Source organism: Hippocampus guttulatus, chromosome 2 (genome assembly GCF_054856545.1).
Source record: "Hippocampus guttulatus isolate MCC_2025c chromosome 2, RoL_Hgut_1.0, whole genome shotgun sequence".
In the NCBI taxonomy this organism is placed as follows: Eukaryota; Metazoa; Chordata; class Actinopteri; order Syngnathiformes; family Syngnathidae; genus Hippocampus; species Hippocampus guttulatus.
The window spans coordinates 5,832,037-5,847,355 of NC_141262.1; the positions used below are offsets into that span (position 1 = coordinate 5,832,037).

The following is a 15,319-nucleotide window of genomic DNA, read 5'->3' on the forward strand; positions in this document are numbered from 1 at the left end:
ATTCTCCTTGTTTTATTGAATGTTTCAAAACAACATGTTGTTTTGTAGCAACCATCTAAATGTCGACTCCCTGGTCCATTGTGTTTAAGTTTACATGTGTTGACATAGGATAAAGAAACCAGAACTACTGTCACACCTAAACCAGGGGTGTGGAAACTGCAGTCTCCAGTTGAGCTATGCAGTTGTACAACCAAGTACAATAATTGTTATAAAAACGTTCGGGTTGTCCCAATCTGATCAGAAATGGGGGTGGGGGGGTCATGTGACTTTCAACAGATCGGTATCTGCTGGAAAAGATTGGATTTTTAAATTCCTAAAGTCGAGAATAAAATATTTACATTTTTTCTAAATAAATAAGTGAGACTGTTCGGGTGTGGTCTTTTTCATTGCATTGCAAAGCTGATTATTGACACTCGGTATCCATTTTGGAGAACAAAAAGAAAAACTGAATGGTTGAGCATGCATTGAACATTTTTGTTGTTGTTTTTTAAAGGTCCAACTAAGTTTACCAGAATAAGTTAATGTATTTTAGGTCCTTCCTAAAATTTCACTTGAAAGCCAAATATCCCACACATTTGTTAGTTTGGATCAGTAAAGAAATGATCTATCAAACAATGAATGTCTTCTTAAATATAAAAATGAACCGAACACAATGAATATTAGTATTGATTTGATTTGCAAACCTGTTACTTTCTTTAAAAGCAAGACTAAAACTAATGTGTGTGTGTGTGTGTGTGTGTGTATAAGATGCCTCTGACTCTAAACAAGGTTGCGCCAAACAGCCAAAATATGAACATATGATGCACTATATACACCATATGTTCATATGTAGCTGTATACAGTCTGTATATAAGTCTGTATACAAATAAAAGCCTCACGAGGTTCGCCGGTGTGATGGAGCCTATCCCAACTGTCTTTGGGCAGTAGGCGCACCCTGAACTGGTTGCCAGCCAATCGCAGGGCACATAAACAAACAACCATTCGCAGTCACACATAGGAGCAAATTAGTGTTCTGTCATCCTACTCTTCGCTTGCACTAAATATCTTACATAAAGTACTGTTAATGCTCGAGCTGGACAAGTCTAATTATTTGATATTTTGTAGCCCGTTTTTCTTGAAAACCTCACACATTTCTAAACTAAACGCTCCCCTTTACTAAAACGTTAGCGCCTCAATGTCCTCACATGATCCTTTGATTGACACATTCGGAGAGGTAGAAATAATGCAGTATCACGGTTACGAAGCGAGTTGCTGTGTAGAAACGTTTGAGTGGATTTTATTGTAATTTCTCATTCTATATATTTTAATAATTTATTTTTTAAATTGATCACACATTATCCAAAAATATGGCTTAGGGAGGAAAAAAAGATTAAAAAGACGTTAGTTAATTAACGTCATATGACGTTAGTTAGCAAATCTCGCGGTAAGTGACGTTATGTTACTCGATTTCAGCGGTGTTCTCACGAGAGGATTCGTTTTACGTGCTAGCGTCACGGGTCACGTGTTCATTATGTTTGTTGCGCTTCCAGTTTGTCCATAGGTTCGCGAAAATGGGCACAGACTATGCCGAACAAAACTCACCGTAGAGCGGTACGGCTTTTGTCAAACATCCGATTATACGTGCTAATTCGGCCACTTTGGCGATGTGAGTTGACTAAATTAACAAACGTCTAAAGATGCTAGCTTGTTAGCCGACTGAAGCAGCGTTAGCACAACCGGCAAAAACAGTTTTTGACCTTATCACAAACGACTATATATAATTCAAGTGAAGTATCCAAGAATTGATATCAGCGGTATTTGTGTGCGGTCGATTTGGCTCCGTTTCTCGACGGTGTCATGGCCGGAGTGGTGAGGACTCGGAAGTTAATCTGTTTGAATGACTTTAAGATGCCATGCGGGAGCTGCTGTTAACTAGCATAATTGATTTGGTTTGGTGTGACGTTTGCCAGTTGGTCCGCGTTGACAGCCAGGATGCTCTCCAACATGGCCCACAGACCGTGGCAGGTCTTCTGCAGGCTGTCCTGGAGTCACAGACCGAGGTTCCCTCAGCCGTGCCTTGGTGAGCCGCCACCCCACGCGCGCACACACAGGTTGAAGAACCTGTCGTGATTACTTGGAACTTTGATCGATTTGCTTCTTAATGTTTACGTCTGGCAGGTTGGCAAACAGTGGGTATGTGTAACTCGTGGTCCAGACCCCTGGACTTTCGAGCTGCTTCGCTGGCAGTGGCCAAGGTCCACTTCTACTCCACCTTTGGAAACAGGAAAGATGGACCTCCAAGATCTCCGTCAGATCCAGCTGAAAAAGTGGCTGCAAAACCCAACATAAACACATCAGGTGACATCACTGGTTCTAATTTTTGTACACCGTTAAGAGCAATATACGAGTATAACAGGCCCAACCAATTCTTCAAAACGTGAAAAGTACAAATGTGATGCGATTAAAAACTTTGATAACAATTGATGTGTAAAACAAATATGATTAACAGCAGTTGCTTTTATATTTAAAAAGTCTGTCTTTTGAAATACTTTTTTTGTTTTTAAAATTTCAATCTGTTTTTTAATACATTTTTAACTTGTAATGAGACCGAATGGACACCATGTGCTACTTTTGTATTTATTACTCTAATAGGTTCTCCACTTAAGGGGCTCACCAAAGCAGAGACCATTCAAGTGAAAGGTAAAGTGAAATCTGTCTATCTGATTTTTCCATTTAAAGCCATTCAGCATCCCACTTCTACTATTATAAAACAGTTTAGTACCCTTTAATTAGATACTTCGATGCATTATTCAAAACATATTCCTACGCTGTGTGTAACAGAATGTAATCAACTGAGAGCCGGGATATACTATTAAGATATCCTTTATTTGTCCCACACTGGGGAAATTTACAGCCTCCAGCAGCAAGAATGTAGGCAGAACGAAGAAAGAAGAAAAAACAAACAAACACCGTTCAATTAAGTGCAATATAAATACAAAATGGATAAATCGCAGTGCTTATATATACTTATAAGTATTTATATATAAGTATAGCTTATAGATAAGATAAGAAAACCTTTATTAGTCTCGCAATGGAGAAATTCCCAATTCACAGCAGCAAAGTTATGAAAGGAAGAAGTAGAACAACAAAATATAGGAGCTGCTGGAAAGGCAACTTTGACTTCAAAATAGATACTATATCAGAAGTAGTATCATGATGTGTTCATTTAGTCAGTTTTTGGATTCTATTGCCTTTTGGTCAAACAACAAAAATGGTCTTGTTTTTTTAAATGGACAATGATGATGTATGTACCGTATGTTGCACCGTATATTTATGTCAATGTGTATATATCTCAATTAGCATGCCATGAAAGATGGTGCACATAAAAAAAACATACCTTCTTTATGATGCTTTTCATTCAAGGTGAGATATTTGTCGGTGCTTAACCGTCCTGCGTTTAAACAATAAAATTGAAAAAACATTCACAAAGAAGAGGCAAGTGTTGCAGGCTCCAACGTACATACTTTTTGCTTCTTATACCTGAGTCAACCTGACTATATGCAAATAAATGGTAAAGAAATCATAAAATAATTCAAAAGCCCCTTACCACTACGTTGTTGTGCTCGAAAGATTTATTGATTTCTCGCCATGCTGTTTGTGAAACCCTGCATTAACCTGTAGTGCTTTGCAAACATGCATTAGTCTTGCGCTCAGGCTGAACAATCTGAATATGGATCTGTACCCGTTGCATGTTAATGGATAGCCACTTCCTGCCCATGTCGGAACTCTTGTGCTTTATCCATCCACAAATTCTGGTTTAGTAGTTTTTGCTTCATCCTTCCCAACAAACAAACCCATGAAAATGTAAACCTGCACAATGTCTCTCCTTCTGAATTCAGTCCGGGCTGTCCTGAAGAAGCGCGAATATGGCGCAAAGTACACGCAGAATAATTTCATCACGGCTGTCCGAGCCATGAATGAGTTCTGTCTCAAACCGAGGTGAGGCTTCATGTTTAGCAATCCACATTCCTTTTGTGTTAACGAGTGACCATTCTGCTGCGATTAGCAACTAACAAGAAGCATCATTATCTCACACGAGCGTTTCTGCAATTTCGTCATGTCTCGCGGGCTTGCAGTGACCTGGAGCACCTTCGCAAGATCCGAAGGCGCAGCCCCCACGATGACACCGAGGCCTTCACCGTGTTCCTGCGCTCGGATGTGGAGGCAAAGTCAGTGTTTATCCTTTTGGATGAAGTTGTTATTCATTAATGATGTTGCTCTGATTCATTTATTTATCTCTCGGCCTATTTAGAGCATTGGATGTGTGGGGCAGCCAAGAAGCTCTGGCCAGGGAGAGGAATCTACGGAAGGAAGTGGAGAGAGAGTACCAAGAAAGTAGGATTACACTTGGTTGTGTATTTCCTGCTTACAGTGTTTATAATATACACTTCACACATGCTGGACTTAATTGCTCTCTTTGCACAATATGTACATTAGTTTTATCAGAATTCAACCAAATTTAGTGAAAATTATGTGGATTTTTTTATTTCCTTATTGTAGGCTGTGTGTGCGTGTGTGTGTAAAACTGCTATTTTGACTCCCTGCTTTCCTGCACTATAGTCTTTGGAAGACTCCTCATGGGAACAGTAAAGTATTCCTAGTCTGAACATTTTAGTAAAATAATGTGTTACTACAGAGAATAAATCTTTTGGAAAAACATGGCATACATTTTAAGTTCTCACATGACACAAAAAGAATAATAATGAAAATAATTGGAAAACTTTTAGTTACACCTATTATTTTGGTAGTGGATGGTCAAAACCGTTACATTATATTTCTTATCGTAAATACGTATGATTTATAACTATTTCGAATTGTTAATTTCAAAATTCCCACACACGGCTTCTCATTAGACTAAAGCAAACACCAATTATGACATAAAAGAGGCCATGGAACTTCCAGTACTTCAGAGAGATGCTCCAGACAATACAAATTCATGTGAAATGAAAATGGTCTTCTCTAAATCGTTTCCTCTCTCCTTTTCTTATTCTCTAGATATCTTTCGTAGTCAGCAGCTGTTGAAGGAATACAAAGACTTCTGGGGAAACACAAGGGTACCAATGTTTACCTTCACTGGACTTTGACAGTAATTGTACACTTTCAAAATCTAATCAGGTCCATTTTAAAGGTCAGTTGTGAAGTAAATTTGGCCACGCATCTTTTGAGTAATACTTAGGGCTAAAACAAATTTTTATGCAACCCACACAGGTTCGTAGTTAGACCCATAGCAACACGCTAAACAATGAAAATGCTTTTTCTCCAGCAATCTCCGGCGAGTGACATCATTTTTACAGTATGCGGAGTCGCCTGCCAGCCTTTGAAAAGTATTGTTGATTGTCCCGTGAGCTGGTCTTTTGCTATTGTTCTCGAGTTAATCAGCGAAATACCTTGACGCTGCGTGGCGGTGCACTGGACACATTCAGGCAAACAGTTGAGTGGCCAAAAGAAAAGAATATAGTCTTATACATGTACATGGATGTAATTCTGTATGAAAACATTCAAATTAAATGAGTGCACGGATGAAATCCTCTGTAATGGTTCACAACTAACAATGTTGCTGATGTAATGTACTGAGTGGCCGACAACACAACAGAACTACTTTAGCGATGACAATGTAGGACACAAACCCACTATGATTTGCGCTCTCAGTGCTAGCGGGTAATCCCATCATGCGCAATTTACAGCACAGCATCGAATTGCAAACAATACAGCTAATAACCGCAGTCACTATAGATTACCGTTCCGGACCGCACCGTCTCCACTCCACGTCCGGCCGCTCAGGCACAACATTTTCTGCATCCTGAGCATCTGCCTCATACACGTATGGTCCAACAACCTCCTCTTCAACACCCTCAGATAAGTTTGAAGTGTTGCTTTCCAAATCAATTTCCAAGTGGCTTTGTACACTTTCTATCGTGAGCCCAGCTATTGTTGTCTCAAAGTGACGTCACGTGCAGGTTTGACGCTCGTCAGGATCTCACTTCGGGAAAATGATTACTTTGTCTAATTTACGAAATAGAAATTATTTGCTCATGCTTCATTGAATGTATTTTGTTTAATTACTTTGCATGTGACATAAAAATATTTCATTTGGGATATTCTAATATTACTTCACAGTTGACCTTTAAGGGGTCTATCAATAATTTTGCTTTTACCAATAAAATGAATGTCATTGTTGATTGAGGGTGATGTAGACACTGCATCACAAAGAGGTATCAGTATTTTTGTATTGTAGTTACCTAGAGAGGAACAAACTCTTAGAAACAATTTCAGTATGTTTTGTGTGTCTAATTGAACAGCAAATTCTAACCTTATCGACTTAATATTTTACTTCTGTTCTGTCCTCCTAAAGCCTCGATCAGGCAAAAGGACAACATTTTTACAAGGTCCTGGCAAAGTGGTCATGGTCGCCATTTGTATGTAAGTGAAGAAGAGTTATTTTTCCTTTATTTATTACTTCAACATTTTTGGATGTATGCATGCATGTGTTCTATTTCTGACTATGAATTAATGTGTGCTATTTGCTTTTAGCGCTTTGTAGCTAATCTAGTAAAAAGTTAAAAAAAAAAGATTGGGAAACTTGTGTCTCATGAGGTCTTGTGGTGTACTCAAATTAAGATGATTGCATTAGAGGACACGTGCAGTCACGTGTAGAAGTTTTCAATGAGTGCAATGGGGGGAAAAAGACTCACTGCTGCAGGTTGTTATTAGTTCTTGAGACGCTCTCTAAACTAATGCGATGTCACACTTGATGTGAACTCAGTTTGCTTGACTTGGTGTGTTTCACCTTGGAGGTTCCTCTGTAGAAACACTAACCCTCGTTCTGCCCCAACAAAAATGACAAACGATATGTTAGCAAAGGGCTGGGTGATTTTATTGATTAACTTGGGTTTATTTTTCAGGAGGACTTTTTTTTCTTTTGTGCAAAGAGTCAGAGGATTATCGTCGATAAAACAAACTTGATCTAAATCATGTAATTTGCATTTTCTATAAATGGAGGGGGAAAACCTAATAAAATTATAAATGTGATTTTTCTGATTCAGCATTTGATGTCAAAGATGACATTTGCCGTTTGTTTTTTATTTTTTGTCCACTGACCTTTTTTTTCTTGTGTTTCGTGTGCAGAAATGGGCTGAACTTCTTTTTCAAGCTGCTGGCATGGGTCTACACAGGTTCGGCGAGCATGTTTTCCGAAGCCATCCATTCCTTAGCCGACACCTGCAATCAGGCTCTGCTGGCTCTGGGCATCAGTCAGTCGGTGCGGAACCCTGACGCTGGGCATCCGTAAGCCTTCTATATGTCTCTGTCATGATAGATGAGAGGAAGTAGAGGTGGTCACAGAGCAGCAAACTACAAAGAGTGTGCGTGTGATTGCTCCTTCAGGTACGGCTTCTCCAATATGCGCTACATCGCCTCCCTCATTAGCGGCGTGGGCATTTTCATGATGGGTGCCGGCCTCTCCTGGTATCATGGCATCATGGGACTGCTGCACCCGGAGCCTATTGAGTCTCTATTATGGGTGAATGTCCAGTCAGACTCCCTACCTTTCATACAAGTAATACAAAAAAGGAAATAAAGATCTGTGCTTTCTTTATATGGCAGGCATACTGCATTTTGGCAGGTTCTCTGGTGTCTGAAGGAGGTATGTCACAGATGTTCAAATGACAGTGAACCCTTGCTATTCTCTTAGAATAGGAACCAAACCTGCCACTAAGAGTGAGAACCCACAAACGCAGACGTCCCTTGCTCAGCTCTTGACAAAATGCTAGGCAAAAACCACTTCTGAGAGAGAACATGAACTAAAGATGACCATCTTTATATTTTTTATTCTTTGTTTTTTTACATTTTGCAAAACTCATTTATTGTGCAATAATCCAACTTGTAACATGTATTTGTTACATATTTTGATGCATTTTTATGCTTTAGAAAACATTTATTTCTGAATTTTGGGGGTCTTGGAACGTATTAGGGCATTTACATGTCAAACGCGTCTCTACTTAAAATATTTTCGAGTGAAGAAATTTCTTTCGGAACCGATTAAAGTAATTGCATAAGTAGAGGTACCACTGTATTGCTTTGGACTGATGTATTTAATGTGATCTGCAATAACATAGACAAAAATATTCAGCAAAGCAAAACTCACACATACAATGATAAATGTTAAAGGGATACAGGCAAAGTGTAACACCAATCTGTTTGTAGCTGCAAAAACGAACCGTTCTCAAGGTGCATTCAAGGACCACTAATGAAACGGGACATCTCTCAGGTAGATGGGGAAAAAAAGTGCCATGGATAAATTAAACCTAACCCCAACTTGAGGTAGCTATCGGATGGCGCCAAAGTAATACTTTTATTCTTTTGGCCTGAGTGCATAGATTGCGAATAGGGGACGTTTTTCAGAAGGAAAAAAAAAGAAAACATCTGCAAAAAGGCGAATGTCAAACCGCAAATATGCGGGGGTTCACTGTACTGAAATTATCTGCTCCATGTTTGGTTTTGTTTCATTTTGTTTGTTGTGCCATCAACAGCCACCCTACTGGTAGCCATCAATGAGATAAAGAGAAGCGCCCAAAACCACGGACTCTCCTTTTATGAATGTGGTACGTAGCAATTCAAGTCCCGTATTTTTGTAAATGCATTCAACTTCAGATGGTCAATTCAGGGGGAGACCTTCCGTGAACATGTTTGGAAGACTATTAAAAATGACGAAACACGTTATAAGGACTAATAGACATTCCGGCAAGCAACAGGAACCAAGGCAGACTGAATTGGGCAAACGACAAACTGTGGACGCACATAACATTGTGATCTTACCTATTCACTGACGTAATTCATTAGTTACATTTGTCTAATACATGACTGATTGGGACATGGTGTATAAATGAATGACGGTATGTATGCCTCATATTTGTGTGATTAGTCCTACATTTGCTAACAGAAACTAGAAAAATGGCAGTCTGGTGCAGAAGTCTCCCAAGGCTGAACCAAAATGGCATATTTCATTCGTTAATATACATTACCAAAATAGAGCCAAACAACTTAGTGCAAAGTACACATATCCTTTCTCTGAAGACATTTTACCTCATGTCTGAAATAAATCTGGCTATCACAGCCTAATTTGAATTGTAAAGGGACCCCCCCCCCCCCCCCCCCAACAAAATAAAAAAGATGGTAATGAATTAAACTAAAGGCATACCGGTATTTTGTGCACAGTAATGCAGAGTCGAGACCCAAGCACCAACGTGGTTCTACTTGAGGATACCGCCGCCGTGCTTGGTGTCATTATGGCTGCGGGCTGCATGGGACTCACGTCGCTCACAGGTAAATGGGAAGTCATTCTCACATTAACACAGTTCATACAAGTTCATACAGTGTATAATATCAGATCTAATAATCACTTTTGATTTAATTCTCATTTATCAATCTCATGACCCTCAGAGCTGATGCGCAGTTATTTATTTTCACACGTTTGAGCTTCGATCTCTAATTCCCTCTCCGACTTCATTCCTTTGTCATGTCTTGGGTTTTCCACAGGTAATCCATACTACGACAGTCTGGGCTCGCTGGGAGTGGGAACGCTGCTTGGCACAGTCTCGGCCTTCCTTATCTACACCAACACGGAGGCACTACTGGGACGCTCCATACAGGCGGAGCGCGTGCAGAAACTCACAGAGTTCTTGGAGAACGACCCCGCTGTGAGGTCAGCAGATGTTTCATTTTGCATCAAAATATCAAGAGCAGCATCCTGGGCTGTGGGATGTTTAATACCGGGCCACAAATAAAATCTGGGAAAAAATGTTTTATTGATCATCAGTCTGAAAATAAATCTGTTTTCTAAAACCAGGTGCATCCACATGTGCCTCTGTTGTATATTCAACTACCTTCTGATATGGTGTATAAAAAAAACAAAAGTAAGTCCATAAGCTAACATACTAAAAAAAAAATATATATATATATATATATATATTTATTTTTTTAAAGGTGTGGTTAGAATGGTTTATGATCCAACAGAAGAGCAGCTAACAATTTCAAGAAAAGGAAGCCGCATTTGAGCTACAATAAAAGCAGCCCTACCTTAATAGGTTTCCGGGTGGTTCTCACACAGCAAGCCCGCTCTGAGTGACCACAGGTTCGCAAATGATCTGCCAAAGGCTTTTCAAACAGTTGATTGTTTTCTCATAAATTGGAAGCCCTGCTGCATTGGTTTGTGGGAGCACATTATGGGTTGGTTTGTGAACTACCGATCTTAATGTGTTAAGTTCATACGTGGCCCAATGTTTGTAATGAGGTCCCCCAGGGCTGCATTTTAGTCCCACTTCTATTCTCTCTTCATATTAATTAATAATTTAGGTCATGGTTTGGATAGTTTTCATCTTTATGCAGATGATATCATCGTTTATTGTTGCAGTCCATCCATCTCAGAGCCTCTTGCCAATTTTTTCTTCTTTTTAAACTTCATGTCCAGAGCCATCCATGATGTGAAAGCCACCGACATGGGACTGAGCAAAGTGCGCTTTAAGGCAGAAGTCGACTTTGATGGCCGAGTAGTGACGCGCTCGTATCTGGAAAAGCAAGACATTGACCAAATCCTCAATGTAAGTCCAGCACTCGCATGATTGAAAACCTGAGGTTCGATGATCATCGGTGTTTTATGTGTGGGTACCATTGCAGGACATTCAACAGGTGAAAACGCCGGAGGATCTGGAAAACTTCATGCTGAAACACGGTGAGAACATCATTGACACCCTGGGCGCTGAGGTGGACCGCTTAGAGAAAGAACTCAAGGTAAGTGAAAGCTTAAAAAAAGAAAATTCACCCTACATAGCGGTAGCTTGACTTACAATGATTGATGTAATTTCTTTATTTGCTTTGAGTTGTAAGTTATCTTGTCCCAATCCACCTCCTGATGTAGCTCTCTAATCTCCTAAAGACGCACATCCAACACACATTTTACAATCCATACAGTAATTACCCTTTATAACACCAGTCAACTTCTTTACCATGTCTATTATGTTTTTCTTAGGACCTATCAGACATGGATTTTTAAAAATCTGATTCCGATATTTGTCAGAAAAAAATTTCAGATAACTGATGATTTTTAAAAAATATATAATATTTAATGGATAAAACCACTAATCTTCCCTTCACACAAAGAATTACAGGCGGAATACTTGATTGTTTCACAATACTTGGCTCTTTAACAGACAGAGTTGCATTTGAAATATATGATGTACAAAGAGATACCGATTTCAATAACATGGATTAGCTGCACATTTTTAATTGTAGAGCTGTTCATTAATGATCATTTTAATAATCGATTAATCTCTCAATTATTTTTTTCTGTTCAGTAATGAATCAATTTTTAAGAAACAATTAGAAAACATTCTATCCAAATTTCAATCCTTTTATCTGACAAAAACAGGACATTATTTCAAACCAACTGTGTAGAAAATGCACAAACCTATATTATGATCCAGTCGCTGGCTTAGTGTGTACATTTGCAGTGTGAAGGAAAAGAGGGAGGGAGCACGACACTGCACAAAGGCTGGTCTATTGGTCAACACACCGATCACATACTTCTCCAAGGAAATCAGCCGATCACTATCCAGTGATGTACACTCAGCACGAATATCAACCGTATCAACATATATCCTGTATCGATACATACTAACAGACATTGTGCATTAGAGCATACGAGAAGATGCCAAAGGATATAATTGACACAGAATAACATTCTGGCTGAGATGCATTTCCTTTCCTTCCTGCCCATAACGATTGAACAGTGTTAAGGGTTTCATGAGAACGTAAGATCGTATTGATGTTTTTTGGGGGGGATACTGGAACAGCTTGATGGTCTTTCGCTAGGGAAATTTGTTTTGATATGTGAGTAAATTAAGCTTGGTCACGTGACAAATTAAACTTGTAAGTCAAGATACCACTGTGTACCTTTTCAAAATGAGTTGAGTAATAATGTGCGCCTCCTACACAGCAACGTAACCCCGAGGTGCGCCATGTAGACCTTGAGATCCTGTAATAACTTAACAACCTACAAGATGAAGAAGAGGAAAAAGGACGTGCACGCCTGCCTCTGCCGTCTGCCTCCCATTCCCAATGAAAAGTTCTGCCTCCTCACAGGCCTCCGTGCAGGGACGCTTGAACATTATTGTGACAAGTTAATGGTACCAAACAGGTTCAACACAATCACATTTTATGACAGAGGTTCTCCTCCCATTTCAACACAGGAATGACTGTTTTCGTTGACGTTTCCTCCCTGATGACTTCACTACATGGCATCATAGTACCAATCAAACTACAGTGTTCAGCCAACCACTACCTTTTGACGCGCTTAATGAAGATTTATTAAGATTTATTACAAATCATACATGTAAAAATGTGTTCAGGCTTAAGTAGTAGATTTTGTGTAGCCTGAACTGCAAAACTATATCAAAGCACAGCACTACAATATATATATATATATATATATATGTGTGTGTGTGTGTGTGTGTGTGTGTGTGTATGTATATACAGGTGTATATATATATATATATGTGTGTGTGGGTGTATATATATGTGTATATGTACACACACACACCAGTTTTTATACATGGAGTCCCATCAGGATAAGAAATAATGTATGTTTTCCCCAGTCTGAAAACGCAGACATTCCTCTTGGCAAGATATGTATGAAATCAGTTTGCCCCATTTGCACTGATGTGTTGCCATTTTTTATTTTGAAGGCCAGTTTATAGTTAAGTTTTACTTAAGGCCACTGTCATTTCACGTGAGTTAGTGAGGAGGATGCATAATGAAATATTTGACTTGTGAGAGCGTGCGTGTGGGGAGTCAGGAAGCATATACCGCACTGATGCAGGAGAACACATTTTTAAAAAATAATTTATTAAATTATTTTGACTTCTGTTGGTGCTGTCGATGTCCTTTGATTTCAGTTTCGAATCGAATAATGTAACTAAGCTAATTTATAATTGGGAGATTTCTTTAACAGCATATTTATTGTGGTTGTAGTTTGTAGTGATGTGAAAACTGAACTTCATCATGCTGTGAGCTGTTTAAAATATTTTGTCCATCTCTGTACAGTTTGACATAACTCTAAACCTCATCCACAATAAGTATCCATCCATCCACTTTCCACACTGCTTGTCCTCACGACTGAGCTGATGCCAGTCCCAGCTGGTCAAGAGACCGGGTTCATTGTGGACTGGTCGCCAGCCAATTCCAGTAGTAGGCCTATTAACTCATTCGCTCCCAAAGACGTTTTTAAACGTCTTTTCAGACTTGGTCCAGAATTGGCTGGTACTGAATGAGTTAAGTGTAACACACGTACGGGCACGCACACACGCACGCACTCACACACACACAGAGTGAGCACCATCTTAAGTCAGGCTGGGTGGGACTTTACTGTGGCAGACAGAGGCAAACAGGCATAGGTGAATCTGTGGGTGTCAAACTTGTTACCCTCCTGTTAAATAACATTCAAAACATTAAAACGGGAACACAATACGTTTTGAAAGCTTTCTTGTTTTTAGCACCTGAATACAGTACATAGTTACAAACTCTTTCAAAAACACAGAGGAAAAAATACATTTGTGAATCCAGAACTTTGCAAGAAGTGTGTATGATTAATTAAAGAGTATTCTTTTTCAATAGGAGTGTCATGATGTAAAAAAAAAACAAAAAACAAAAACATTTTGTAATGAAAGCTCAGTTACAGAAGTTCAAGGTCAACCTGCAAATGTCTTGCCGCACTTTATGAGTACAGGTCTGACTATATATTTCAAAAACCGATGTATAGTATACCAAGATGGGAGTCACATAGGGCTTAGTTAAGATTTAGGCCTATGTCATGGTTGCCAGTCAATCGCAAACGCATAGACGAACAACCATAAGCACTCACAATCACACCTAGGGACAATTTGGAGTGTTCCATTAACCTTCCATGTATGTTTTTGGAATGTGGGAGGAAACCGGAGTACCCACAGAAACCCTACACAGGCACAGGGGAGAACATGCAAACTCCACACAGGAAGGCCGGGATCTGGAATCGAACCCTACACCTCTGCTGTGTGAAGGGACGTGCCGCCCAACACGTGACCATTTTTATTCATTCATTCATGCATTCATAGTGCGATTGGACGTGGCCTTTCACGAAAAACCTCCAGATGGCACTATTGTACTTCAAAGAGCAGGACGCGCATGGCTCGAGGAGGTGGCGTTGACGTCATTAAAAAAAATGTCTTAGCCGTCTGCGCATTTTGATCCACCATCGCCAAACTTGACGGTCGCCACGGTCGCTGGACCTCACCACCATTCTCGTTTCGTGTTGCGCGCGTCTGCCAATTTTGGCTGTGCGCGCGCGTTCCGTTGAGAACAACAGTTTTGTTTTTTGCTTTTTTTATGAGACGAACGCGTGCGTAAATGCGTCTTGCCGGCTCCATTTTTACGTCATTGACAAGCGTTGGACCCCCCCCAATCTGATGGGGGCGCAGTCTCGGTGCACCCCCTTCCACTCATCCCGGCATCCATCACTCATCACATTGCCCGTCAAACCCTCCATCTTCACCAAGCAAGGAAGATGTTTTTTTTTTCTCGACGTGACTACTCTCGTCAGAGAGGAAAACAACGACGTGTTAATGGCGGACCTCTTTTTCCTCCTCTTCCTCACATGCTCTACGCTTTTAGCCTCTTTACGGTGCTGCCTTGTGTGCTCATGTTCAAGCAGCATTGTACAGGGCTATGACAGCGTAGAGAGATGGACATCCGTTGGTGACATCATCCCTGTTTTTGTTTCCCAAGAACAGCAAACAAAGACGATTTTTTGTCTCCCCTTTGCTCCCATTTTTAAGATTGACGGTTGGAATATGACCCACTTATGGAAGGAGATGCTGAAACATTGCCAAACCTTATGATAGTATGCTGAGAGCTTGAATGTGTTGAGCATCTCAGCTATTTCGTGTACGTTATTTTCCTCAGTGGCTGGAAGGGCACAATGGGCTAACAGAATGCTCGTCTTTCAGCATTTACACACTCTTCAATTGTGCCGAAAATATATATTTTTTTCTGTGTGCTAAGAGACAAGTATTAATTTCGATTTTGTTTGGGGTAAATGAAAATGTATATACTGGGTGAATGCTGATAGACAATCATCCACGTGTGCTATTGTGGTTCCATATTTTTAATTTGAAAGACATTCACACTAACAAGATATTGTGTAAAAAAACAACAACAACTATTCAGTTAGATGCTGAGATACTGCCTTTTATGT

At 39.8% G+C, this 15,319-nt stretch overlaps 1 protein-coding gene across 2 annotated transcripts; it reads left to right on the forward strand.

The window, feature by feature from the left end:
- The first annotated feature begins 1,471 nt into the window (after nucleotides 1–1,471).
- Nucleotides 1,472–12,956, forward strand: slc30a9 (solute carrier family 30 member 9). Of its 2 annotated transcripts, none has more exons than XM_086132861.1 (18): nucleotides 1,472–1,590; nucleotides 1,950–2,059; nucleotides 2,158–2,337; nucleotides 2,632–2,679; nucleotides 3,879–3,978; nucleotides 4,116–4,208; nucleotides 4,292–4,374; nucleotides 5,035–5,093; nucleotides 6,392–6,459; nucleotides 7,165–7,323; nucleotides 7,423–7,558; nucleotides 7,642–7,681; nucleotides 8,568–8,639; nucleotides 9,253–9,360; nucleotides 9,574–9,739; nucleotides 10,505–10,634; nucleotides 10,711–10,824; nucleotides 12,029–12,956. In XM_086132861.1, the coding sequence occupies exons 2-18, from the start codon at nucleotides 1,972–1,974 to the stop codon at nucleotides 12,071–12,073; spliced, it is 1,689 nt and encodes a 562-aa protein (XP_085988987.1). In that variant the 5' UTR covers nucleotides 1,472–1,590; nucleotides 1,950–1,971; the 3' UTR covers nucleotides 12,074–12,956. The 2 variants fall into 2 exon arrangements, with proteins under 2 accessions (XP_085988987.1, XP_085988995.1); XM_086132869.1 differs by having other exon boundaries at nucleotides 1,517–1,645.
- Nucleotides 12,957–15,319: the final 2,363 nt, after the last annotated feature.

Excerpts from the sequence above, each read along its gene's own strand:
- slc30a9 (XM_086132861.1), top strand. The coding sequence starts at position 1,972 with ATGCTCTCCAACATGGCCCACAGACCGTGGCAGGTCTTCTGCAGGCTG. Across the intron at positions 7,559-7,641 it reads CTATTGAGTCTCTATTATGG|GCATACTGCATTTTGGCAGG; the intron begins GTGAATGTCCAG and ends TTTATATGGCAG. Across the intron at positions 10,825-12,028 it reads GCTTAGAGAAAGAACTCAAG|CAACGTAACCCCGAGGTGCG; the intron begins GTAAGTGAAAGC and ends CCTCCTACACAG.